Source organism: Pan paniscus, chromosome 13, assembly GCF_029289425.2.
Source record: "Pan paniscus chromosome 13, NHGRI_mPanPan1-v2.0_pri, whole genome shotgun sequence".
NCBI lineage: Eukaryota > Metazoa > Chordata > Mammalia > Primates > Hominidae > Pan > Pan paniscus.
Window position 1 is genome coordinate 61,011,197 of NC_073262.2, and position 25,551 is coordinate 61,036,747.

At 37.0% G+C, this 25,551-nt stretch overlaps 1 protein-coding gene across 7 annotated transcripts in view; it reads right to left on the bottom strand.

Moving 5' to 3' along the window:
• The window catches only part of CCDC148 (coiled-coil domain containing 148), a 463,587-nt gene that overhangs the window by 343,031 nt on the left and 95,005 nt on the right, over nt 1-25,551 (bottom strand). For 5 of the 7 annotated variants that reach the window (XM_055108604.2, XM_008958127.6, XM_003832701.7 and 2 more), the window contains 6 exons: nt 20,531-20,652; nt 7,296-7,399; nt 2,780-2,862; nt 2,429-2,580; nt 1,177-1,272; nt 912-1,093 (listed from right to left, as the gene is read on the bottom strand). In XM_055108604.2, the coding sequence (XP_054964579.1) occupies nt 912-1,093; nt 1,177-1,272; nt 2,429-2,580; nt 2,780-2,862; nt 7,296-7,399; nt 20,531-20,652 (739 nt within the window). Of the gene's footprint in view, nt 1-911; nt 1,094-1,176; nt 1,273-2,428; nt 2,581-2,779; nt 2,863-7,295; nt 7,400-20,530; nt 20,653-25,551 lie in introns of those variants that run through there. The other 2 variants (XM_063595379.1, XM_055108605.2) reach the window with 2 other exon arrangements.

The following is a 25,551-nucleotide window of genomic DNA, read 5'->3' on the forward strand; positions in this document are numbered from 1 at the left end:
AATTTAAGTTTTTTCCCCCTGTAATTTATTTCTTACCATTAATAGTTTCATACAGAGGAGCTGCAGTTCACAGGCAATTCATAAGAAATATAAATATTTGTCATATTCGTCTTCTTCCATTCCAAAGTTATAAACCTTTTATTTTAATTTACTATAAATGTGTCCCTTAAATATACATTCTTTCGGGGAAAATATTGAGGTCAATATCATAGCACACAAAGCTGTTTCCCTACAAAATGTCCCCTAGATGCTTCATATACACTATAAGGTAGACCATTGATCTAGTTCAGAGTGGTGTATCCGGATTTGTCATCTAAGTGAATTTTAACATAGAAGACACTAGAGAAGATCACTGCTGCCAAACTGAATTTTAAATCACTGAACATTATATTCACCATGCAGAAGTGGATAATCATTCTTGGGAGAAAACCAGAAATCTATTTCCTAAAAATGAAATTTAACATATAGAAGAAATTTTTTTAAAATTTAGAAAACATACTCTGTGTTGATCATAGGATAAAATTACAGTCAATTACAAGTAACATAATTCCATGGGTACATTTTCCATTGTATCAATTACTGCAGAGCAGCTTCACATCTTGAAAAGAAAAGTTGTGGTTACTGAAAATTCATATTTGAAAACTATTTCTTACCTGTGTAGTGAAGAGCTCAATAAGAGACATTTTCAACATGTCTTAACCTTATAAAAATCTTAAGAACTATTATGTCAAGAAATTTTTTTGAAAAAATAAAACCCTCTCTATTCATCAAATAGTCAATCTAAACATTTATTGATTGTATTCCAGTTACACAGTAACTATACAGTAAGTTGGAAGTATAGTGACCCCAAACAAAAATAAAAAGTTAGTGTCAAAAGTCTACACAGGACTCAATTAGTTTTATCTTATCACCTGTATATGTCTTCCAACTTCAGATTAAAGTCTTGAAGCTTCTTTTGATATTTCTGTGTAAACTTATAGAACTCACTGAGAATTGAAGATTTCAAATCAGGGTATGGGCATTCCAAACTTTCTAATTCAATGGGCAGTTCACTAAGCGGGTTAGTCTTTTCTTCCAAAGAATGATCTAGAATCTGAAAAAAAAGTATATGATTATTTTATTTAACATAAACGACAAATTGATAAACACATAAATTACTAGCCACATCACACTTACCTTTATACTCCAGTCTGAAAGATCATTTTCTATTCTCTGTTGCTCCAGCCTAAGTCTTTCAAAGACAGTTTTCAATTGTTTCTTCACAAAGTCAACCTATAGGACATTTGGAACAAGTAGTAGGCAAATTATTGCAATTCATTCCATATTTATATTTAAAGACACAATAATTATTCTCAAAAGCCAATCAGTGATGAAGTTTAAAGACCTGTGGAAGAGAGTTAAAGAGATGCCCAGCCAGGTAGGCAGTGCTCATCAGACAAATGAGCTGCGATGAAGCTTCTAGACATCCCAAAAATAAGCTCAGAAAGTACAGTGCAGTCACAGTCACTCTGCACCCACCTTTTTATTTTCTCTGTGGTAATGCAGAGAACTTACTAGATGTCTCTGCTCCAATCACCCCTTCCTTCCCTTGCATTCTTGCCTCTAATCCCCAGCTGGGCATACATTTATATTTTTATGAGTATTTATAAAAGCAATATAACATTACAGAATAACTGAAAAATAGAAAAAACCACCTAAATTTTTATCAAACATAGCACACCTATACTCAAGAAGTTTATGCTCAATTGAGGGGAAGCAGTTGACAAACTAATAAAAAAATATGTAAGAAAGGGTCAGGAGCAGGAAGGCAATGTCAAAATAGGGTGGTGTGATAGGGAGTGACTGTGGCTTCTCAGCACAGGCCTCTCAGACAAGAGGACATTTGAGCCAAGATCTAAATGGCAAAGAGTCACATCAACAGGACAGAGGAAATAGCCAGTACAGGAATGGGCCTGGCATGTCGGAGAAACAGAAAGAAGGCCAGCCTGGGTGTGACTGAGCTTTTATGGCAAAGTGGAAATGTCAGGTAGCAGATGTGATTGAAGAAGCAAAAAGGGGGCTATAGGTGGATAGAAGGACTTATGTACTCACAGGAGCCCCTGGGGAATTTCAGCAACAGATGACTTAATCCCCCTGTGCTGGGGTAAGATCCCAGGATGCACTGGGAGGAGAGGCAAGAATGAAAGCAGGGAAGCCAGTTATGAGGCCACTGGAACATTCCAGACAAGAAATGAGGGTTCTCGACAGAGTTCAGGCATGTGTTTAAAATATTTAGTGGATAGAATTAGCTGCCCTTCTATTTAAATATTATTTATGTATTAATATTAACTAATATACAAGTCACACATGTTTGTTTCTTATCTCAAACTCTTCTAGTTGGGACAAAAATGAAATATTACATTATGGAAAATAAAGGTAACATACTAACCTCTTCCAATACTTTCACAGAGTTAAACTCAATATGTGGGTGTGAATGCTGCAAAGTGTGATGCTGTCTGTATTTTAGATCTGCTCTCAGCTGCTGAATAGGATTTATTATATTTTTAAGATATGTGCACCATTGTTCTGATAGCTCTTGCTCTATGGTGAAACAAAATTGAATTAAAGGAACACATTATTATTTTAAGTGTCTCCAAAAACAGATCATTAGAGTACAGATTTGGGGATTTCCTTAGAAAAAACAAATGGCAGTTAATATTAAAAGAACATGAAGTGAGTGGCCCATTCTCATTCTTGAAAATAAAACTCCCCTTTAAATATAGGATCAAAAAAATCTTACCAAAATTTGTAAGGTCACAAAGACATTCATTTCCAATGTTCTCTTCATTGAGAAGGGATTTTATTTCAGATTCCATTTTACATCTGAAAGAGATGTGATCTCAATAAATGTTACAATCATAAACATACATCTAGGTTTTAAAAAATAACCAAAGAGATATTTAGTCTAATATGGCTTTGTCATCTGTTCATTTAAACCATGTACTAAATTCCTAACATGGCTTGAGTCGTTGCTAGACACTGAGGTAGATGCATAGGCTCAGGCAGAAGAAACAGCGGAGCAAACGCCAGCCCACAGCAGGTCCTGGCATTGCATGTGGAGAGGACCCAGAGCATTGGGAAGCACTGAAGGTCAGTAGGCTGACCTCACTTCCTCAGATCCGTGTTTCAGAAAGATTCCCAAGACAACAAGATAGAGCAGAAGGAGATGTGAGCAATAGAGATGGAAGATGAAGAGGAGGGTATCAGACAAATCTAGACCAACAAGGAGGTAATTTTAAAAGTTCAGAAAGGATGAGACCCTGAATTACAGAGGTAGAAGTATACTTTATTTTTAATATACTAATAAGAGCAACAAATCTTCATGAGCTTATATATGTATACATATGTGTACATACGTATTTTTTTTGGACTGAGTCTCGCTTGATCGCCCAGGCTGGAGTGCAGTGGCACAATCTCAGTTCACGGCAATCTCCGTCTCCTGAGTTCAAGTGATTCTCGTGCCTAAGCCTCCCGAGTAGGTGGAACTACAGGCATGTGACACCACACCTAGCTAATATGTGTGTGTGTGTATTTTTATTAGAGACAGGGTTTCACTATGTGGGCCAGGCTGATCTTGAATTCCTGACCTCAAGTGATCCGCCCACCTTGGCCTCCCAAAGTGCCAGGATTACAGGTGTGAGTCACCACACCTGGCCTACATATTTTTAAAATAGAGTCATTTTTTAGAATAAAACCATAACTAACTCTAAATGGGCATCCAAAAATATTATAGTCTACCCCTTGCTTATGGCAGATTCAATTAAATCATATAAAAGAGTTTTATGATTATTACAGTATTAAAATGGTATAATATAAAAAAATAGCAATTATAATCCTTTAATATAATTATTATTTTAATTTTTCCAGATAAGTTTCTAGCCCTCATCTAAATGTTGATATATTTCACATGGTCATAACATGGCATATTTAACATTTTATGTTGTGCGATTTTTTTTTTTTTTTTTTTACTAACACTAGTTTTTTTTAGATATTTCTAAATAGTTTTCGTAATTATCATTTAATGACTCCATAGTATTCCATTTTATGTACGTGTCATTATTTTCTTTTTCTTTTTTTTTTTTTTTTGAGAAGGAGTCTTGCTGGGTCGCCCGGGCTGAAGTGCAATGGCGTGATCTCGACTCACTGCAACCTCCACCTCCCGGGTTCAAGCAATTCTCCTGCCTCAGCCTCCCAAGTAGCTGGGACTACAGGTGTGCGCCACCATGCCTGACTAATTTTTGTATTTTTAGCAGAGACAGGGTTTCACCACGTTGGCTAGGCTAGTCTCAAACTCCTGACCTCAGGTGATCCACCTGCCTCGGCCTCCCAAAGTGCTGTGTCATAATTTTCTAAGCCAATTTACATGGGACAAGGTTTTGGTTTTTGTTTAAATGTATAAAGGAGGGGTGATATTGTAAGTGATACCTCACTGTCTATTTTTCCAGCAGGTAGTTTCTGCCAGAAATATTTTTAAGATCACATTTGCAACTGTTACATGGAGGATGAGTGCATAATGGTTGAGTCAAACCAGAAGTTATTCCAGAACAGATTTGTTTAACCAAAAACACAGCACTTAAAAACCATCTAGCTCGGCACCCAGAAAGTCATAACAGAGCATACTAACTGCCAAAAAATGAAGATATGGGTAATTTTTGATGATCTGAGGAGACTGATTCTCCACTTAGAACTTTGGCACCTTTCTGGAAGGATAAGAATCTATACCAAGGTAGACACCTGAAGGCTCAAATATGCCCTTCACCAGGGTGTCTTATCTGCAGGTGGTTGCACTGAGTAGATTAATACATCATCTGGGCAAACGACCACACAAAAACTTAAGGGATTCTTTGTGGTACCAGAATGAAACGAGGGAGAAAGTGCCTCTGGAAAAGTGTGTCAAAAACCTCAAGGGGTATAGTTTGATTAAGCATAACACAATTTAAATAAAACTGTATAAATGTAAATATTAAACATAATTTTACATTTGAAAATTTTGTCTAGTTTTCTTAGTACAGATTTCAAAGAATCAAAGTTTGGCAACATGTTTTCATTTTGTTTTGCTGTTTTTAGACATGGGGTCTCACGATGTTGCCCAGGCTAGAGTGCAGTGGCTGTTCATGGGTGCAATCATAATGTACTGAAGACTTGAACACCTAGGCTGAAGTGATCCTCCTGCCTCAGCCTCCCACGTAGCTGGGACTACTGGTATGCACCACCACACCCTGGCAAAATTTCTTTTATTTTTGACGGCAAGGCTAGACCAATTGCATCTCAGGTGATGTAAACAGAACCCTGTAGAAAAAGGAAAAAGCTACTCAACTCCAAGGTCATAGAGCACAGAAGTTAGGGGCAAATGTTCCAATCCCAGGTCCACACAGACTAGGTTATTTATGATCTACAAATTAACTTTCATCATCTGAGACTCAAGATTCTCATCTGTAAAACCGAGAGAGCAATAACGACTACTTTGTAGGGTCGTTGTAAATATTAAAGGAGATAAAACATGTAAAGGACTTAACATACTCGGTGCAAAAATAATTGTGGCTTTTGCCCAACCTAATATTACCTGGCACATATTAAATTACCTAGCAAATGTTAGGTGTTATATAAGCCCTTATCCTCTGCCTGCCTGAGATTCTTAAATGTTGTCTTTTAGGGTAAGGCATAGAATCTTACTTATTAAAAGGGGATGTTGATTTCTAAAGGTTGACAAACACTGTTAGGACTTTAACTACTTCTAATTTGTTGGTGGCCCTAAATTCTCCACAAGGTAGTCATTTCTCTAACTTATCTCCTATTACTATTAGCTTTTAGTTGCACCGAACACAAATTGAAATTAGCCTGCATTCTAGAATAACATAGAAACTTATCGTGGAATTCTTCATTTTGTCCAGTTTTCAGCCCTTACAAGTTCTGAGACATTAAGGTTATCATTACTTAAGTGTTCCTCATCTCCATTTTCTTTGTGTCATTCCAGGTCAGCCAAAAGAATTATTTCCCATAATGATATGTATACACCTCTTCTACATAGCTTAAGAACAACTTAATATACACATTAAGAAAGACGTGGAATAGCCAAGATTTAAAAAAAACAAAAAACTTTACCCAGTGTCTTCCTTTACACTTGAATTTGAATCAGTGAACACCACAATTAAAGCTTCCTAATGGCTTTCCTTTTTGTCATGTTTCAAGTTATGCACATTTTCAAAAAAAAAAATTTCAATAGGCTCAAACATTCACTCCATAAAAGGTGACTTTTTGAGGGATAAGATGGGTCTAATTTCATTGTATTTAAAGTAGCTGTATGGTGATGAAGTCCATATAACTTTGTTTTTCTATGTTTTAAGTTACACAATAATGTAAAACCACTTTCAATTATAAGCCTTCTACTTCACATAAAGGAGTCACCTGCCAGAATAAGAAACTCATCAACATGAAAAAGACCTAAGTCAAAAGTAAAGTTAATGGCATTTAGGAACTTTACTTAGAATAAGACCACAGAAATTAACTATTTTGATATAAAATAAATGCTTTAAAATGCACATTTTAGAAGCACATTTTATAAATATCATCATTAAAACAAGTATACAAGCTATAAATGAAGGAGAAACACATCTGCCTTCTCTTTTTGCCTTGACCTTTGAAAAAACTAATTTTTCAAAGATTACAATTAAGATCAACTGTAGAATCAATATTTCATTTTAATTTATCTTTACGTGACGGCTGGAAATAATAACAAAAGTCAAAAAGCAAAATTGAGTAAGTTAGTAATGATGCACTTACACCCAGAAATCATTTGCAACTTGAACTCCTTGTTCATTAGTTCATCCATGTATTAAAAGCATTTACATCTCTCCTATGTATTCTACTACATAAAAATGAATATGATGAGATGTTTGCCCGTGATAGGATCTTTACCACTTTATAGGTAGGAAAAAACATGTATCTAAAACATTATAATTCAATATGCTAAGTATGATACAAGTAAATACAAGTATGAGAGTGGGAGTGTGGAAGTGATTGACACATACAGAAGATCATCTTCTTTCCAACAGGAAGCAAAAGCCATATTAATATATTCACTGGATTTCAGATTAAGCTGAGGAAATGAAAGGATTTTAATTTGACTCACATTCAAATCGTAACTTTAAATTTTTATTGTAATGGTTAATTAACATGGAACATTATGGAACATCTGACAAGATAAGTGCTATTCCTAGTAATTCCTACGTGTTCTTACTATGTCCCCCAGTTCTTACCTGACTTCATTCAGCCTCTGGTATTCCTGCCACCACACTTGCTTGTGTTGTTTTATTAGTGTTTGTTCTTTGGATAACTTTGAAGTCAACATTGCTTTTCTGATCTAGATTTAGAGGAACAAAAGAGGAGCAACTTCAAAGTTTTCAGAATGTGTTTTTCACAACAGAAATGCTTAATCTGAATTTTCTAAGTTAAATAGTTTCTCTTTTAAAATTCTTATTCGTGCATCTCCTAACACAAAATCTACCTAAAATAAATTTGATTTTTTAAAGCGGGGAGGAGAAAGAAAAATGGTTGGGAATACTGACAAACTTAAAAACTGTTTTTAAAGTACTTATTAAAACAAAGGCAAAGTCATTCTATTTTCCATACATGAAATAGATAATACCTTAATTCATATAACCCCAGAAGAGTTTTCAAGAGGTTTCATTTCTCCCCTTTTGGATTTATCTTCCCTGTCAGGCATAATAGCCATCTTTATTCACATTTTTGGAGGAGAATATTTATTGAATGTATGAGAAGTTAAAAGATGTGGTCAAGATTATAAAGCTCATAAATATCAGAGTAACAAAGAACCTTGATGTTTAGATTGGCTTCTATCTGATCCCTCAGCATAAGATGGGAAAGGTTCCTTGGATAAGTTTTTAGAAGGCCTGGCTTCAACACTTACTAGAAATATGACCTTGAACACACAATTTTAGTCTTTCAACTCTAAGTGCGTCTTTGTAAAAAAATTTTTTTAATTTAAGCAAATATTTATTTGAAGATACTTAAAGAAATATGAAAAATCATGTAGCATTGAAATCTAAATTTTCAACTAAATGTAATTTTTCCTCAATTTTACTACTTTTTAAAAATGTAGCACATAATTAATGATTTTGAGTTTCTGCTGAAAGGTTATATCAGCCCTGGATCTGTTTGCCTTAGATCCATTTCTGGCTGTTTGCCTGATCTGCTCCATCTCACAGAGCAGCTTGTGTTTCTCAGGCACCCCTATCAGTTGGCTTCAGCCAAAGCAAGACCCTGGGATGGGAGACTGAAGGCAGGGAAGAAAGGAGAAGCTGAAGGATTATGTCATCTTGCCTTCTCTACTCTCACAGAGTCTCCAGGAGCATTTGCATTGTGTCCATTGCCCCAACTTTTCTCTGAACTGTTCCACTATGGTTCCAACTATCTCTGGGTAACCTCACCCCAGGAATTTGGCATGGCCTTGCTTCTTCTGTATGTCCCTCTGACCTACCGATGGCAGTGATTTCCTGTACTTGTCAATCTCTGTATTGCCTCCCAGTCCTTTGCCTTCTCAGTGCTATCACCTGCATAAACATTTTCCTACATTAAAAACCGCTCTGCTCTAAATCCTCAAGTGATGTCTGTTCCCTGGTTAGACTCTAACTTATACTCATGCGTACTCCAAACCGAAGTATTCCATATTAACAATTTTAAACTACAAACGTGTAAATCAGAAACTTGATGAAATACGCATATTTCATAATTTCTCTGCTGTTAAAGTACTTAGTACCCTGAAAGCTTTAAAAGATCAATGCTGGAGATGTAAAGACTTCAGAAGACAAGTTCTAAAAAGGAATCTTTATAATGCATGCTATTTCCAGCCGTCATTCACTGATTGCTTTAACCTTGAGTTTATCTTTCTGCTGTTCTGGTTACTGATTCAAAATTAGGGGTATAAGAAAACAACCCAAAGATTACTTTTAAAAAATACAAAGTCAAAGTCAAATATTTTCCTAAGACGGTAAGAGTGTTACAATTATAAAATTTAGGAGGAAAGTACATTTTTAAAAGCACAGGACCCCGCAGAAAAACATTCAGCAGTCTCTACTTTACCTACCAAAAGAATATAAGTACACAGTATTTCTAAAATCTGACATTTTAACGTTCCCTTTAAGAATGCTTAAAACTCATTCCAGCCATTTACCATACACAGTCTCTAAAGTTTGTTGCAACAGATACAACTTTTAAAATTAGATTTCTTTGGCATATTTGGTACATATTGTACAAAAAAATTAAAATACATTGGTGAAAGACGGGGACACATTTTTATAGTTTGAAAAAAAATCAATGCTCTCGCCTTTGGGCCCATGGAAAGTTCAATTAAGTAGACTATAAAAGTCAAAATAAAGCTACTATTTTTCACTAGACAATTCCAATATTTTGCAGAACACACTGATTTTTTTATAAATTCACTCATTGATTCCACTTCTATCCTTGGGCCAAAAATGAAAAAAAAAAAGTCTTAAAAAGAACAAAAAGATTTAAAGTTCTATCTTTAAAAACAGAGAGATGTCTAGGTGATTCCAATTCATTTTACTGGGCAATACACCATATGAAGTCAATACTTAGGGTGGATGATAATTTGTGCAGAATGCTGACGATTCAAAAATACTCTGGAAACATGCCAAAACAATGAATTCATAAAAGAATCAGAAACCAGGGGTTTCCTGTATATGGCTTATTGTGATGGTCCAAGATAATAAAACCCTAAATAGGTATCTTGAAATACTACAAAAGCTCTTTGAACGAGAAGATCCATCTTTTGAGACAGACGTCAATAACTAGTAGACCACTGGTTACATGTATGTATACGTTTGTCAAATTTCACTGGGACGTATGTTTGAGATATACACATTTTACTATATGTGAGTTATAACTCAATAAAGAACTGTTAACATAAATAAAAAGAAAAAACAACTACAGTAAGACGCAATTTCTCATTTATCGGGTTGACAAAAACTCAATTGTTTAACAAAACACTGTGAGGCTACAGAAAGCATGTTCTGTCTAATATTGCTAGTGGGAATACAAAGTGATACAACCCCCACAGAGGGGAATTTGGAGATGCATCACAAGATTTCATATGGATTTATCCTGTGACCTAGCAAATTCATTTATAGAAATCCATCTGAAAACTATATTGGCAAAAGTATAAAAGATATATGCACAAAGCTATTCACTGCAGTACCATTTGTAATAGAAAAAGATTAGAGCACAAAACTTCCATCAGTAACTGTTCTTGCCAAAATTAATTGAACTTGAATCTGATCAAGTCCCTAAATATAACTATCAATTTACTGGAAATACAAGAAACAGAAAAACATGTTGAATGACACCACCAGGATGTTATCTGCCTAATTCAGACTATAAGACAAACAATACAATTTCTTCAAAAAATAAATTACAAAATACAAAAGGATAGAGGAGCAAATCTAAAAAAAAATTATAATGTACAGACCATATCTAGAAGCTGATTTAAATAACCTTTAAGACAAAATTTTTGAGACAATCAGGGAAATTTAACACTACATATTTGAAATTATTAAGACATTAACATTTTTAGACATGGTAATAGTATTGTAGGCTTTTTAAAAATCTCTATTATTTCAGCAATATATGTTGAAATATTTATGGGTGAAATATTATGTCTGTGACTTGCTTCAAAACAATCTGGCACAGGGGGTCATTTGTGGATAGCAGTATAGAGGAAACAAGGGCCAAAAGTTGATCATTGTTGAAGCTGAATGATGTGACATGGAGATTCACTATACCATTCAATCCAATTGTGCATATGTTTATAATTTTCTATAACATTTTTAAAAAGAATTAATAGAGGCTTGAGCTGGACAAGAAGTATCTAAGCAAAGAAATTCAAATTTAAAAATAATTGCAAAGATCTCTTTTACAGTTAAAATACTGGGAATGAACAGTTACACACAATGTACCAAAATTGGTCTCAGTTTTTAGCCCAACTCTATTATTTGTCTTCAGATTCAATCTCAGCCTTTGAAAGACTAGATCACTGACTGTCCACTTCAGTCTTATATGGCTGGCATCGCAGAAATTGTGCATGATCAATGACACAGTGATTATATAGATGACCATCACATCTAACTTGTTAATAATATCAGTAGTACAAATCAGACAGGTAGCTAAGTATTCTAGATGTAACTTGAAGCAATAATCTCTTTATGTGCTTTAAATGTTAACATTTTATCATTTTATTTAAATATGTTTATATTTAATATTGCCAGAGAAAAGTGCTGTAATAATTAACAATGATTATTAAAACTGTTAATTACATGTCTAAAAAAAGAGTGTATTTAAAAGGTAAAATAAACAGGGAAGTAGGCTGATAATTAATACAAATATTTAGAGAGAATGTGTTAGCTATGTAACATTAAGAATAATAATACATTCTTTTTGAGCCTATATATTTTTAATTCAAGTAATATATGAAAGAATAAGAGAGATACTATTATAATAATAATTCTAGTTAGTGTGGATTGTTTGGTATCTTAGCATTCAGGACATTAAAAAAAACTTTGAGTTGTATTTAATTTCCAGTTATTTAATTCCACTTAAGCCATGAGTCTTTTAAGAAAAAGTCCTATTTGGCAATTGTTCACAACTTACAAGAATAAATTAAAAGCAAAATGTCAACTTGCCACCTCTAAATTAAATTAGAAGGGAAGACTCCAAAAAATAATGTACAGCAATATTCCCAATGCATCTTCCTTAATCCAGATATAATAAAAAATGAAAACTGCATGAAGAAAAAAAAGCAAGTGTTAGAAAATGATGAAGTACCTAGGACACATTTTGTTCTCACTAACTGAAATTCAAAACAACAGACATTCCAAAATGCTTTAAAAGGACAATTCCTTATCATCATGAATCTGCGGAGACTAAAAATGGAAGCAAAAGCTTGTCAAAATGATTGCTACAGACTGTGAACCATTTTCACTAGTTAAAGACAAGGGATTTTTTGAGATTTGCGAAGCTATGAATCTCAGGTACACAGTTATTTCTAGAAAAGCTTCTTCCTGAATTACATTCCACTATAAACAAAAAGGCTACTGATGTTATTTAAAATGCCAGTTGAACGTGAGCATCTGTTTAACCGCACAAATATGTAAATACAGAGACCACAGTAACCATCTAGCAGCTAACAGTGCTGAGAAATTATTGTTCCTGCACTTGATATCAAACTGTAAAAACCACAATAATTAAAAATCTGAAATATATTGATTCTTTCATAATGAGTCTATCACCAAAGAGAAATTCACTTTGATAAAATACTGATTTTAACACTCAACCATTCTACATTCAGCCAAAATGTCTTTTTTGGTACATCTCGAATGGATGGATGGTATTAGAAATATAAGTGTGTATATATACATGTATGAATATTTATTTATCTATTCCAATACTGACAAGGGTGTAGAGAATACATTTCTTTGGTACCTTTATTAAAACAATACCTTGGGAAAGAAATTTGGTAACAGGTCTCAAAAACACTAAAAAACACTCACACTTTTGGTCCAGATGTCCCAATCATGGGAATTTTTCCTATGAGAGTAGAGGATTCTAAAATATGAAAAGTATCTATGCTTGAAGTAGCATAATTTCTATTATCACAAAATTGGATACATCTCAAATATCTAAAAATTGGGGTGGGATAATGCATGCATCTTTTTCTCTTTGGAGTACTTGTCACTCCTGTTTTTAGCTAGTTAATTCTTTTGTATTATATTTTTAATTGACATATTGTAATTGTGCATATTTATGGGCAAAATTTGATGTTTTGATACATATATATGTTATATAAAATATATGTTAAATCAGGGTATTTAGCACGGCCATCGTCATGTGCATTTATCATTTCTTTGTGGGGAGTATATTCAACAGCCTCTCTTCTGTTTTGTAATATACAATACCTCACTGTTATTCATCCTCACCCTACTGTGCAATAGAACACCAGAACTGATTCCTCCTATCTCATTGTAACTTCATACTTTATTGGCCTTGAGATCCCAATTCCAAAATCCCTTCCTCAGAAAAGCCTTCCCTAACCACTCAGTGAAGATCAAATCCTATTATACACCAAACAGCATGGTTTTTATTGCAGTTTATACTTGGGATAATTTTACTTCCAGGCTTATTTGATAAACACTGACTCCTCTCCCTCCCCCAGCAAACAGTAAACTTCGTAAAGGTAAGGGCTGACCATAGCCCAAGATGGCCGAATAGGAACAGCTCCCGTCTACAGCTCCCAGCATGAGCGACACAGAAGACCGGTGATTTCTGCATTTCCATCTGAGGTACTGGGTTCATCTCACTAGGGAGTGCCAGACAGTGGGCACAGGTCAGTGGGTGCGCGCACTGTGCGCGAGCCGAAGCAGGGCGAGGCATTGCCTCACCTGGGAAGCGCAAGGGGTCAGGGAGTTCCATTTCCGAGTCAAAGAAAGGGGTGACGGATGACACCTGGTAAATCGGGTCACTCCCACCTGAATACTGCGCTTTTCCAACGGGCTTAAAAAACGGCGCACCACGAGATTATATCCCGCACCTGGCTTGGAGGGTCCTATGCCCACGGAATCTCGCTGATGGCTAGCACAGCAGTCTGAGATCAAACTGCAAGGCAGCAGCAAGGCTGGCGGAGGGGCAGCTGCCATTGCCCAGGCTTGATTAGGTAAACAAAGCAGCCAGGAAGCTCCAACTGGGCGGAGCCCACCACAGCTCAAGGAGGCCTGCCTGCCTCTGTAGGCTCCACCTCTGGTGGCAGGGCGCAGACAAACAAAAAGACAGCAGTAACCTCTGCAGACTTAAATGTCGCTGTCTGACAGCTTTGAAGAGAGCAGTGGTTCTCCCAGCACGCAGCTGGAGATCTGAGAATGGGCAGACTGCCTCCTCAAGTGGGTCCCTGACCCCTGACCCCCGAGCAGCCTAACTGGGAGGCACCCCCCAGCAGGGGCACACTGACACCTCACACGGCAGGGTATTCCAACAGACCTGCAGCTGAGGGTGCTGTCTGTTAGAAGGAAAACTAACAAACAGAAAGGACATCCACACCAAAAACCCATCTGTACATCACCATCATCAAAGACCAAAAGTAGATAAAACCACAAAGATGGGGAAAAAACAGAACAGAAAAACTGGAAACTCTAAAACGCAGAGCGCCTCTCCTCCTCCAAAGGAACGCAGTTCCTCACCAGCAACGGAACAAAGCTGGATGGAGAATGACTTTGACGAGCTGAGAGAAGAAGGCTTCAGACGATCAAATTACTCTGAGCTACGGGAGGACATTCAAACCAAAGGCAAAGAAGTTGAAAACTTTGAAAAAAATTTAGAAGAATGTATAACTAGAATAACCAATACAGAGAAGTGCTTAAAGGAGCTGATGGAGCTGAAAACCAAGGCTGGAGAACTACGTGAAGGATGCAGAGGCCTCAGGAGCCGATGCGATCAACTGGAAGAAAGGGTATCAGCGATGGAAGATGAAATGAATGAAATGAAGCGAGAAGGGAAGTTTAGAGAAAAAAGAATAAAAAGAAATGAACAAAGCCTCCAAGAAATATGGGACTATGTGAAAAGACCAAATCTACGTCTGATTGGTGTACCTGAAAGTGATGGGAAGAATGGAACCACGTTGGAAAACACTCTGCAGGATATTATCCAGGAGAACTTCCCCAATCTAGCAAGGCAGGCCAACGTTCAGATTCAGGAAATACAGAGAACGCCACAAAGATACTCCTCGAGAAGAGCACCTCCAAGACACATAATTGTCAGATTCACCAAAGTTGAAATGAAGGAAAAAATGTTAAGGGCAGCCAGAGAGAAAGGTCGGGTTACCCTCAAAGGGAAGCCCATCAGACTAACAGCGGATCTCTCGGCAGAAACCCTACAAGCCAGAATAGAGTGGGGGCCAATATCCAACATTCTTAAAGAAAAGAATTTTCAACCCAGAATTTCATATCCAGCCAAACTAAGCTTCATAAGCTAAGGAGAAATGAAATACTTTACAGACAAGCAAATGCTGAGAGATTTTGTCACCACCAGGCTTGCCCTAAAAGAGCTCCTGAAGGAAGCGCTAAACATGGAAAGGAACAACCGGTACCAGCCACTGCAAAATCATGCGAAAATGTAAAGACCATCCAGACTAGGAGGAAACTGCATCAACTAACGAGCAAAATAACCAGCTAACATCATAATGACAGGATCAAATTCACACATAACAATATAAACTTTAAATGTAAATGGACTAAATGCTCCAATTAAAAGACACAGACTGGCAAATTGGATAAAGAGTCAAGACCCATCAGTGTGCTGTATTCACGAAACCCATCTCACGTGCAGAGACACACATAGGCTCAAAATAAAAGGATGGAGGAAGATCTACCAAGCAAATGGAAAACAAAAAAAGGCAGGGGTTGCAATCCTAGTCTCTGATAAAACAGACTTTAAACCAACAAAGATCAAAAGAGACAAAGAAGGCCATTACATAATGGTAAAGGGATCAATCCAACAAGAAGAGCTAACTATCCTAAATATATATGCACCCAATACAGGAGCACCAAGATTCATAAAGCAAGTCCTGAGTGACCTACAAAGGGACTTAGACTCCCACACATTAATAATGGGAGACTTTAACACCCCACTGTCAACAGTAGACAGATCAATGAGACAGAAAGTCAACAAGGATACCCAGAAATTGAACTCAGCTCAGCACTAAGCAGACCTAATAGATATCTACAGAACTCTCCACCCCAAATCAACAGAATATACATTTTTTTCAGCACCACACCACACCTATTCCAAAATTGACCACATACTTGGAAGTAAAGCTCTCCTCAGCAAATGTAAAAGAACAGTAATTACAACAAACTATCTCTCAGACCACAGTGCAATCAAACTAGAACTCAGGATTAAGAATCTCACTCAAAACCACTCAACTACATGGAAACTGAACAACCTGCTCCTGAATGACCACTGGGTACATAACGAAATGAAGGCAGAAATAAAGATGTTCTTTGAAACCAACAAGAACAAAGACACAACATACCAGAATCTATGGGACGCATTCAAAGCAGTGTGCAGAGGGAAATTTATAGCACTAAATGCCCACAAGAGAAAGCAGGAAAGATCCAAAATTGACACCCTAACATCACAATTAAAAGAACTAGAAAAGCAAGAGCAAACACATTCAAAAGCTAGCAGAAGGCAAGAAATAACTAAAATCAGAGCAGAACTGAAGGAAATAGAGACACAAAAAACCCTTCAAAAAATTAATGAATCCAGGAGCTGGTTTTTTGAAAGGATCAACAAAATTGATAGACCACTAGCAAGACTAATAAAGAAAAAAAGAGAGAAGAATCAAATAGACACAATAAAAAATGATAAAGGGGATATCACCATCGATCCCACAGAAACACCAAGTACCATCAGAGAATACTACAAACACCTCTACGCAAATAAACTAGAAAATCTAGAAGAAATGGATAAATTCCTCGACACATACACTCTCCCAAGACTAAACCAGGAAGAAGTTGAATCTCTGAATAGACCAATAACACGATCTGAAATTGTGGCAATAATCAATAGCTTACCAACCAAAAAGGTCCAGGACCAGATGGATTCACAGTTGAATTCTACCAGAGGTACAAGGAGGAACTGGTACCATTCCTTCTGAAACTATTCCAATCAATAGAGAAAGAGGGAATCCTCCCTAACTCATTTTATGAGGCCAGCATCATTCTGATACCAAAGCCAGGCAGAGACACAACAAAAAAAGAGAATTTTAGACCAATATCCTTGATGAACATTGATGCAAAAATCCTCAATAAAATACTGGCAAAACGAATCCAGCAGCACATCAAAAAGCTTATCCACCATGATCAAGTGGGCTTCATCCCTGGGATGCAAGGCTGGTTCAATATACGCAAATCAATAAATGTAATCCAGCATATAAACAGAGCCAAAGACAAAAACCACATGATTATCTCAATAGATGCAGAAAAAGCCTGTGACAAAATTCAACAGCCCTTCATGCTAAAAACTCTCAATAAATTAGGTATTGATGGGACGTATCTCAAAATAATAAGAGCTATCTATGACAAACCCACAGCCAATATCATAATGAATGGGCAAAAACTGGAAGCATTCCCTCTGAAAACTGGCACAAGACAGGGATGCCCTCTCTCAGCACTACTATTCAACATATTGTTGGAAGTTCTGGCCAGGGCAATCAGGCAGGAGAAGGAAATAAAGGGTATTCAATTAGGAAAAGAGGAAGTCAAATTGTCCCTGTTTGCAGACGACATGATTGTATATCTAGAAAACCCCACTGTCTCAGCCCAAAATCTCCTTAAGCTGATAAGCAACTTCAGCAAAGTCTCAGGATACAAAGTCAATGTACAAAAATCACAAGCATTCTTATATACCAGCAATAGACAAACAGAGAGCCAAATCATGAGTGAACTCCCATTCACAATTGCTTCAAAGAGAATAAAATACCTAGGAATCCAACTTACAAGGGATGTGAAGGACCTCTTCAAGGAGAACTACAAACCACTGCTCAAGGAAATCAAAGAGAATACAAACAAATGGAAGAACATTCCATGCTCATGGGTAGGAAGAATCAATATCGTGAAAATGGCCATACTGCCCAAGGTAATTTACAGATTCAATGCCATCCCCATCAAGCTACCAATGCCTTTCTTCACAGAATTGGAAAAAACTACTTTAAAGTTCATACGGAACCAAAAAAGAGCCCGCATCGCCAAGTCAATCCTAAGCCAAAAGAACAAAGCTGGAGGCATCATGCTACCTGACTTCAAACTATACTACAAGGCTACAGTAACCAAAACAGCATGGTACTGGTACCAAAACAGAGATATAGATCAATGGAACAGAACAGAGACCTCAGAAATAACGCCACATATCTACAACTATCTGATCTTTGACAAACCTGACAAAAACAAGCAATGGGGAAAGGATTCCCTATTTAATAAATGGTGCTGGGAAAACTGGCTAGCCATATGTAGAAAGCTGAAACTGGATCCCTTCCTTACACCTTATACAAAAATCAATTCAAGATGGATTAAAGACTTAAACGTTAGACCTAAAACCATAAAAACCCTAGAAGAAAACCTAGGCATTACCATTCAGGACATAGGCATGGGCAGGGACTTCATGTCTAAAACACCAAAAGCAATGGCAACAAAAGCCAAAATTGACAAATGGGATCTAATTAAACTAAAGAGCTTCTGCACAGCAAAAGAAACTACCATCAGAGTGAACAGGCAACCTACAGAATGGGAGAAAATTTTCGCAACCTACTTATCTGACAAAGGGCTAATATCCAGAATCTACAATGTACTCAAACAAATTTACAAGAAAAAAACAAACAACCCCATCAAAAAGTGGGCAAAGGACATGAACAGACACTTCTCAAAAGAAGACATTTATGCAGCCAAAAAACACATGAAAAAATGCTCATCATCACTGGCCATCACAGAAATGCAAATCAAAACCACAATGAGATACCATCTCACACCAGTTAGAATGGTGATCATTAAAAAGTCAGGAAACAACAGGTGCTGGAGAGGATGTGGAGAAATAGGAACACTTTTACACTGTTGCTGGGACTGTAAACTAGTTCAACCATTGTGGAAGTCAGTGTGGTGATTCCTCAGGGATGTAGAATTGGAAATACCATTTGACCCAGCAATCCCATTACTGGGTATATACCCAAAGGACTATAAATCATGCTGCTATAAAGACACATGCACACGTATGTTTATTGCGGCATTATTCACAATAGCGAAGACTTGGAACCAACCCAAATGTCCAACAATGATAGGCTGGATTAAGAAAATGTGGCACATATACACCATGGAATACTATGCAGCCATAAAAAATGATGAGTTCATGTCCTTTGTAGGGACATGGATGAAATTGGAAAACATCATTCTCAGTAAACTATCGCAAGAACAAATAACCAAACACTGCATATTCTCACTCATAGGTGGGAATTGAACAATGAGATCACATGGACACAGGAAGGGGAATATCACACTCTGGGGACTGTGGTGGGGTGGGGGGAGGGGGGAGGGATAGCATTGGGAGATATACCTAATGCTAGATGACGAGTTAGTGGGTGCAGTGCACCAGCATGGCACATGTATACATATGTAACTAACCTGCACTATGTGCACATGTACCTAAAACTTAAAGTATAATAATAAAAAAAAAATACCATAGCCTGGGTGGCTTTAAAAAAAAAAAAAAAAAAGGTAAGGGCTATATTTTGCTTACTATTGTATCTTCAAGGCAAATAGTAGGCACATAATAAATATTTATTGGCTTGAACAATTAAATATTTAAAAGATTATGTGATAGACTGTTAGGGAGAAAAGTATACATGATTTCATGCCTATCTTTATCATGAGAAAAATAAAATATGTATTATGTTTATGTTTACATATATATGTACAATAAACAGAAGTCAGGAATATGAAAAGTTTTGTTAGGATGATAGTAATATAAGTGACTTTACCATAAAATTTCTTTGAATGTTCCCATAACATTAACTTATTTTAAAGTTATATAAACCAAATAAATAATTCCCTGGCTTTTAAGTGGTCACCTTAGTTTGAGGAGATATGTCTCATGAATATATGGTAATCTCTCCAGAATAGAGTATCAAATGTGCTTTGAAATAATAACAATTGCCTTCTATAAAAAAAGATATTAGCAATAAAAGGCAAAACAAACAAACCATGAAAATTTTAAATACAAATAACTTGTAAATTACGTAACAAGTTGCTTCACCTAACCTGTTTTTTGATGCAGCCAAGTAATGAAAATACTGTTTTCAATGAACACTATTATTTGCACAAGAGAGAATCACACTGTGTGAGTAATCCTAAACTACACATGGTCCTAAAATACTGTGCAAAATCACTTGCACATAATCTCCTTTCAAATCTAGCCTAGGTTCACCCTGGCTTGGAACATATATTTAAGCCAAAAACAGAATTCTAGAAAAGAGAGCACCTGGGGACATATTTGTATAGTGTTGGAGAAGGAGCCTTAATCAGATAATAGTCCATGGCTGGTAATTACTAACAATTTTTATTCTTCAGATTAAGTTGGAAGTTGTTGAAAGCTAATAAAATAACTGTCTTTCAAAAAATAAAGTTGAATTCAGACCTCAAAGAGTTGTTCTGAACATTAAATGGGTAATGTATGAATGCATGTAAACTATAAAATGATGTCCGAGAGCATTCGATAAATGTTAGCTGCTATTCACTGTTATTACTACTTGGGAGTTTCTAGCAACTATTTGGAATGTCATTTATTTTCACATTGACAATGTAAATACTTTCCAGCAATTCAATTTTCTAAAACTAGAAAAACACATACACACACAACTTCTAACCTTTAGCTTTGCAGAGGCAGAAGCCAATTTCTTTGCTTCAGTTAATGCACGCAATTGTTGATAGTCTACTGGTTTGTACTTGATGTTTCTCATCTCATTTTTCATATGGAGTACCAGATTATCTATTAGTCATAAAAATAGAAAAATGACAAAGAAAGAATATCATGTTATTGGAAATCAAAATATAATTAGGGCAACATGTTGACTTCAGATCTTATTTTTAAATATTTTTAAGCAAATACAAGAAATAATATATTACAATATTAATAATATATTTGAGGCCTCTATTTCTAGAAATTATTATAATATAGCCACTTTATTTCTTGCACAGCATTACTTCTGAAAGGGTACAGAGGGAATGCTTTCATCTAAGTTAGTACCATATATTGAAGATTTTAGAAAATTATAATACCAAGCTACAAAGTATGATGACTGTTAACCCATTCTTTTTATTTAAAATGTGATAGACATCAACTGTGAATATTAAGTATCACATCATTATAAATCAAATTATATAAACAGATTTTTCAGTCATAGATGCATTTTTAACTTAGAAAAATCTAAATAATTTTAATTAAATTTGAAAAAACGGTTGAAACTGAAAGCTAAAAGTTTAATATGTTCAAAAATATTAAAATGATGTAAAATGTCTGAGTAATCTACATCCAAATACATACAATGTCCTAGTCTGGTATGACATGAAAACCATATCATAAAGTAAAACATAAGTAAGGGTTACTCTAAGTTCAAGTAGCATAAAGTACAATAACTTGAGTAAATCGAACAAAACATGTACTTCCACCTCAATTATATGAATAATTCATCTGTGTCATATAAAGTAATTGGATTTATTAAGTAAATCATGGATCACATGACTATAGGAAGCTCTCAAATGATTTCAGGCCAATCACAGTGAAAGAAAACAAGGGTAGGGCGACCTGGCAATATGGCCAAATAGGAACAGCTCCGGTCTGCAGCGCCCAGCTAGATCGATGCAGAAGGTGGGTGATTTCTGCATTTCCAACTGAGGTGCCTGGCTCATCTCATTGGGACTGGTTAGACAGTGGGTGCAGCCCACAGACAGCAAGCCGAAGCAGGGTGGGGTGTCACCTCACCCAGGAAGCACAAGAAGTTGGGGAAACTCCCTCCCCTAGCCAAGAGAAGCCATGAGGGACTGTGCTGTGAGGAATGGTGCACCCCAGCCCAAATACTACACTTTTTCCCATGGTCTTTGCAACCCACAGACCAGGAGATTTCCTCAAATGCCTATGCCACCAGAGCCCCGGGTTTCAAGCACAAAACATTACAGCAGACACCGAGCTAGCTGCAGGAGTTTTTTTCATACTCTAGTGGCACCTGGAATGCCAGTGAGACAGAACCATTCACTCCCCTGGAAAGGGGGCTGAAACCAGGGAGCCAAGTGATCTAGCTCTGTGGATCCCACCCACATGGAGCCCAGCAAGCTAAGATCCACTGGCTTGAAATTCTCACTGCCAGCACAGCACTCTGAAGTTGACCAGGAATGATTGAGCTTTTGTGGGGGTAGGCGCATCTACCATTACTAAGGCTTGATTGAGTAGGCGGTTTCCCCCTCACAGTGTAAACAAAACCACAGGGAAGTTCCAACTGGGCGGAGCCCTCTGAAGCTCAGCAAATCTGCTGTAGACAGACTACTTCTGTAGATTCCTCCTTTATGGGCAGGGCATCTCTGAACAATAGGCAGCAGCCTGAGTCAGGGACTTATAGATAAAACTCCCATCACCCTGGGACGGAGCACTTGGAGGAAGGGGCGGCAGTGAGCGCAGCTTCAGCAAACTTAGACGTCCCTGCCTGTCAGCTCCTTGCAGCAGATTTCTAAGCATAATGTTCGAGCTCTGCTAGGGGTCAGACTGCCTCCTCAACTGGGTCCCTGACCCCCATGTCTCCTGACTGGGAGACACCTCCCAGCAGGGGCAGACAGACATCTCATACAGGAGAGCTCCAGCTGGCATCTGGTGGGTGCCCCTCTGGGACAAAGCTCCCAGAGGAAGGAAGAGGCAGCAACCTTTGCTGTTCTGCAGCCTCCACTGGTGATACCCAGGTAAACAGGGTCTGGAGTGGACCTCCAGCAAACTCTAGCAGACCTGCAGCAGAGGGGCCTGACTGTTAGAAGGAAAACTAACAAACAGAAAGGAATAGCATCAACATCAACAAAAAGGATGTCCACTCGGAAACCCCAGCCGAAGCTCACCAACATCAAAGACCAAAGATAGATAAATCCACCAAAATGGGGAGAAGCCAGTGCAAAAAGGCTGAAAATTCCAAAAACCAGTACGCCTCTTCCACTCCAAAGGATCACGACACGTCGTCAGCAAGGGAACAAAACTGGATGGAAAATGAATTTGACGAATTGACAGAAGTAGGCTTCAGAAGGTGGGTAATAACAAACTCCCCCGAGCTAAAGGAGCATTTCTAACCTAATGCAAGAAAGCTAAGAACCTTGAAAAAACTTAGTCGAACTGCTAACTAGAATAACCAGTTTAGAGAAGAACATAAATGACCTGATGGAGCTGAAAAACACGGGACAAGAACTTCGTGAAGAATACACAACTATAAATAGCTAAATCGATCAAGCAGAAGAAAGGATATCAGAGAGTAAATATCAACTTACTAAAATAAAGCGTGAAGACAAGATTAGAGAAAAGAGAATGAAAAGGAACAAACAAAGCCACCAAGAAATATGGGACTATGTGAAAAGACCAAACCTACGTTTGATAGGTATACCTGAAAGTGACAGGGAGAATGGAACCAAGTTGGAAAACACTCTTCAGGATATTATCCAGGAGAACTTCTACAACCAAGCAAGACAGACCAATATTCAAATTCAGGAAATACAGAGACCACCACAAAGATTTTGCTTGAGAAGAGCAACCCCAAGACACATAATAATGAGATTCACCAAGGTAGAAATGAAGAAAAAAATGTTAAGGGCAGTCAGAGAGAAAGGTTGGTTACCCACAAAGGGAAGCCCATCAGACTAACAGCGGATCTCTCTGCAGAAACCCTACAAGCCAGAAGACAGTGGGGGCCAATATTCAACATTCTTAAAGAAAAGAATTTTCAACCCAGAATTTCATATCCAGCCAAATTAAGCTTCATAAGTGAAGGAGAAATAAAATCCTTCACAGACAAGCAAATGCTGAGAGATTTTGTCACCACCAGGCCTGCCTTACAAGAGCTCCTGAAGGAAGCACTAAACATGGAAAGGAACAACCGGTACCAGCCACTGCAAACACGTAGCAAATTGTAAAGACCATCAGCACTACGAAGAAACAACAACAGACAAAATAACCAGCTAGCATCATGATGACAGGATCAAATTCACACATAACAATACTAACCTTAACTGTAAATGGGCTAAATGCCTTTAATTAAAAGACACAGACTGACAAATTGAATAGTCAAGACCCATCAGTGCGCTGTATTCAGGAGATCCATCTCATGTGCAAAGATACACATAGGCTCAAAATAAAGGGATGGAGGAATATTTACCAAGCAAATGGAAAGCCAAAAAAAAAAAAAAAAAAAACAGCAGGGATTGCAATTTAGTCTCTGACATAACAGACATAACAGACTTTAAACCAACAAAAATCAAAAGAGACAAGGTCATTACATAATGCTAAAGGGATCAATGGAACAAGAAGAGCTAACTATCCTAAATATATATGCACCCAATACAGGACAACCCAGATTCATAACACAAGTTCTTAGAGACCTACAAAGAGACTTAGACTCCCACACAATAATAATGGGAGACTTTAACACCCTACTGTCAATATTAGAACAACGAGAAAGAAAATTAACAAGGATATTCAGGACTTGAACTCAGCTCTGGATCAAGCAGACTTAATAGACAGCTACAGAACTCTCCACCCCAAATCAACAGAATATACATTCTTCTCAGCACCGCATCGCACTTACTTTAAAATTGACCAGAGTTGGAAGTAAAACGCTCCTCAGCAAATGCAAAAGAATGGATATTATAGAAGTATCTCAGATCACAGTGCAATCAAATTAGAACTCAGCATTAAGAAACTCACTCAAAACTGCACAACTACATGGAAACTGAACAACCTGCTCCTGAATGACTACTGGGTAAATAATAAAATTAAGGCAGAGATAAAGATGTTCTTTGAAACCAATGAGAACAAAGACACAATGTACCAGAATCTCTGGGAAACAGCTAAAGCAGTGTGTAGAGGGAAATTTATAGCACTAAATGCCCACAAGAGAAAGCATGGGAAAGATCTAAAATTGACACCCTAACATCACAATAAAAAGAATTAGAGAAGCAAGAGCAAACAAATTCAAAAGCTAGCAGAAGACAAGAAATAACTAAGATCAGAGAAGAACTGAAGGAGATCAGAGACACAAAAAACCCTTCAAAAAATCCATAAATCCAGGAGCTGATTTTTTGAAAAAATTAACAAAATAGACCGCTAGCCAGACTAATAAAGAAGAAAAGAGAGAAGAATCAAATAGACACAATAAAAAATGATAAAGGGTATATCACCACTGATCCCACAGAAATACAAACTACCATCACAGAATACTATAAATACCTCTATGCAAATGAACTATAAAATCTAGAAGAAATGGATAAATTCCTGGACACATACACCATCCCAAGTCTAAACCAGGAAGAAGTCGAATACCTGAACAGAACAATAACAAGTTCTGAAATTGCGGCAGTAATAGCCTACCAACCAAAAAAAAGTCCAGGACCAGATGGCTTCACGGCTGAATTCTATCAGAGGTACAAAGAGATGCTGGTACCATTCCTTCTGAAACTATTCCAAACAACAGAAAAAGAGGGAATCCTCCCTAACTCATTTTGTAAGGCCAGCATCATCCTAATACCAAAACCTGGCAGAGACACAACAAAAAAAGAAAATTTCAGGCCAATATCCCTGATGAAAATCAATGTGAAAATCCTCAACAAAATACTGGCAAACCAAATCCAGCAGCACATCAAAAAGCTT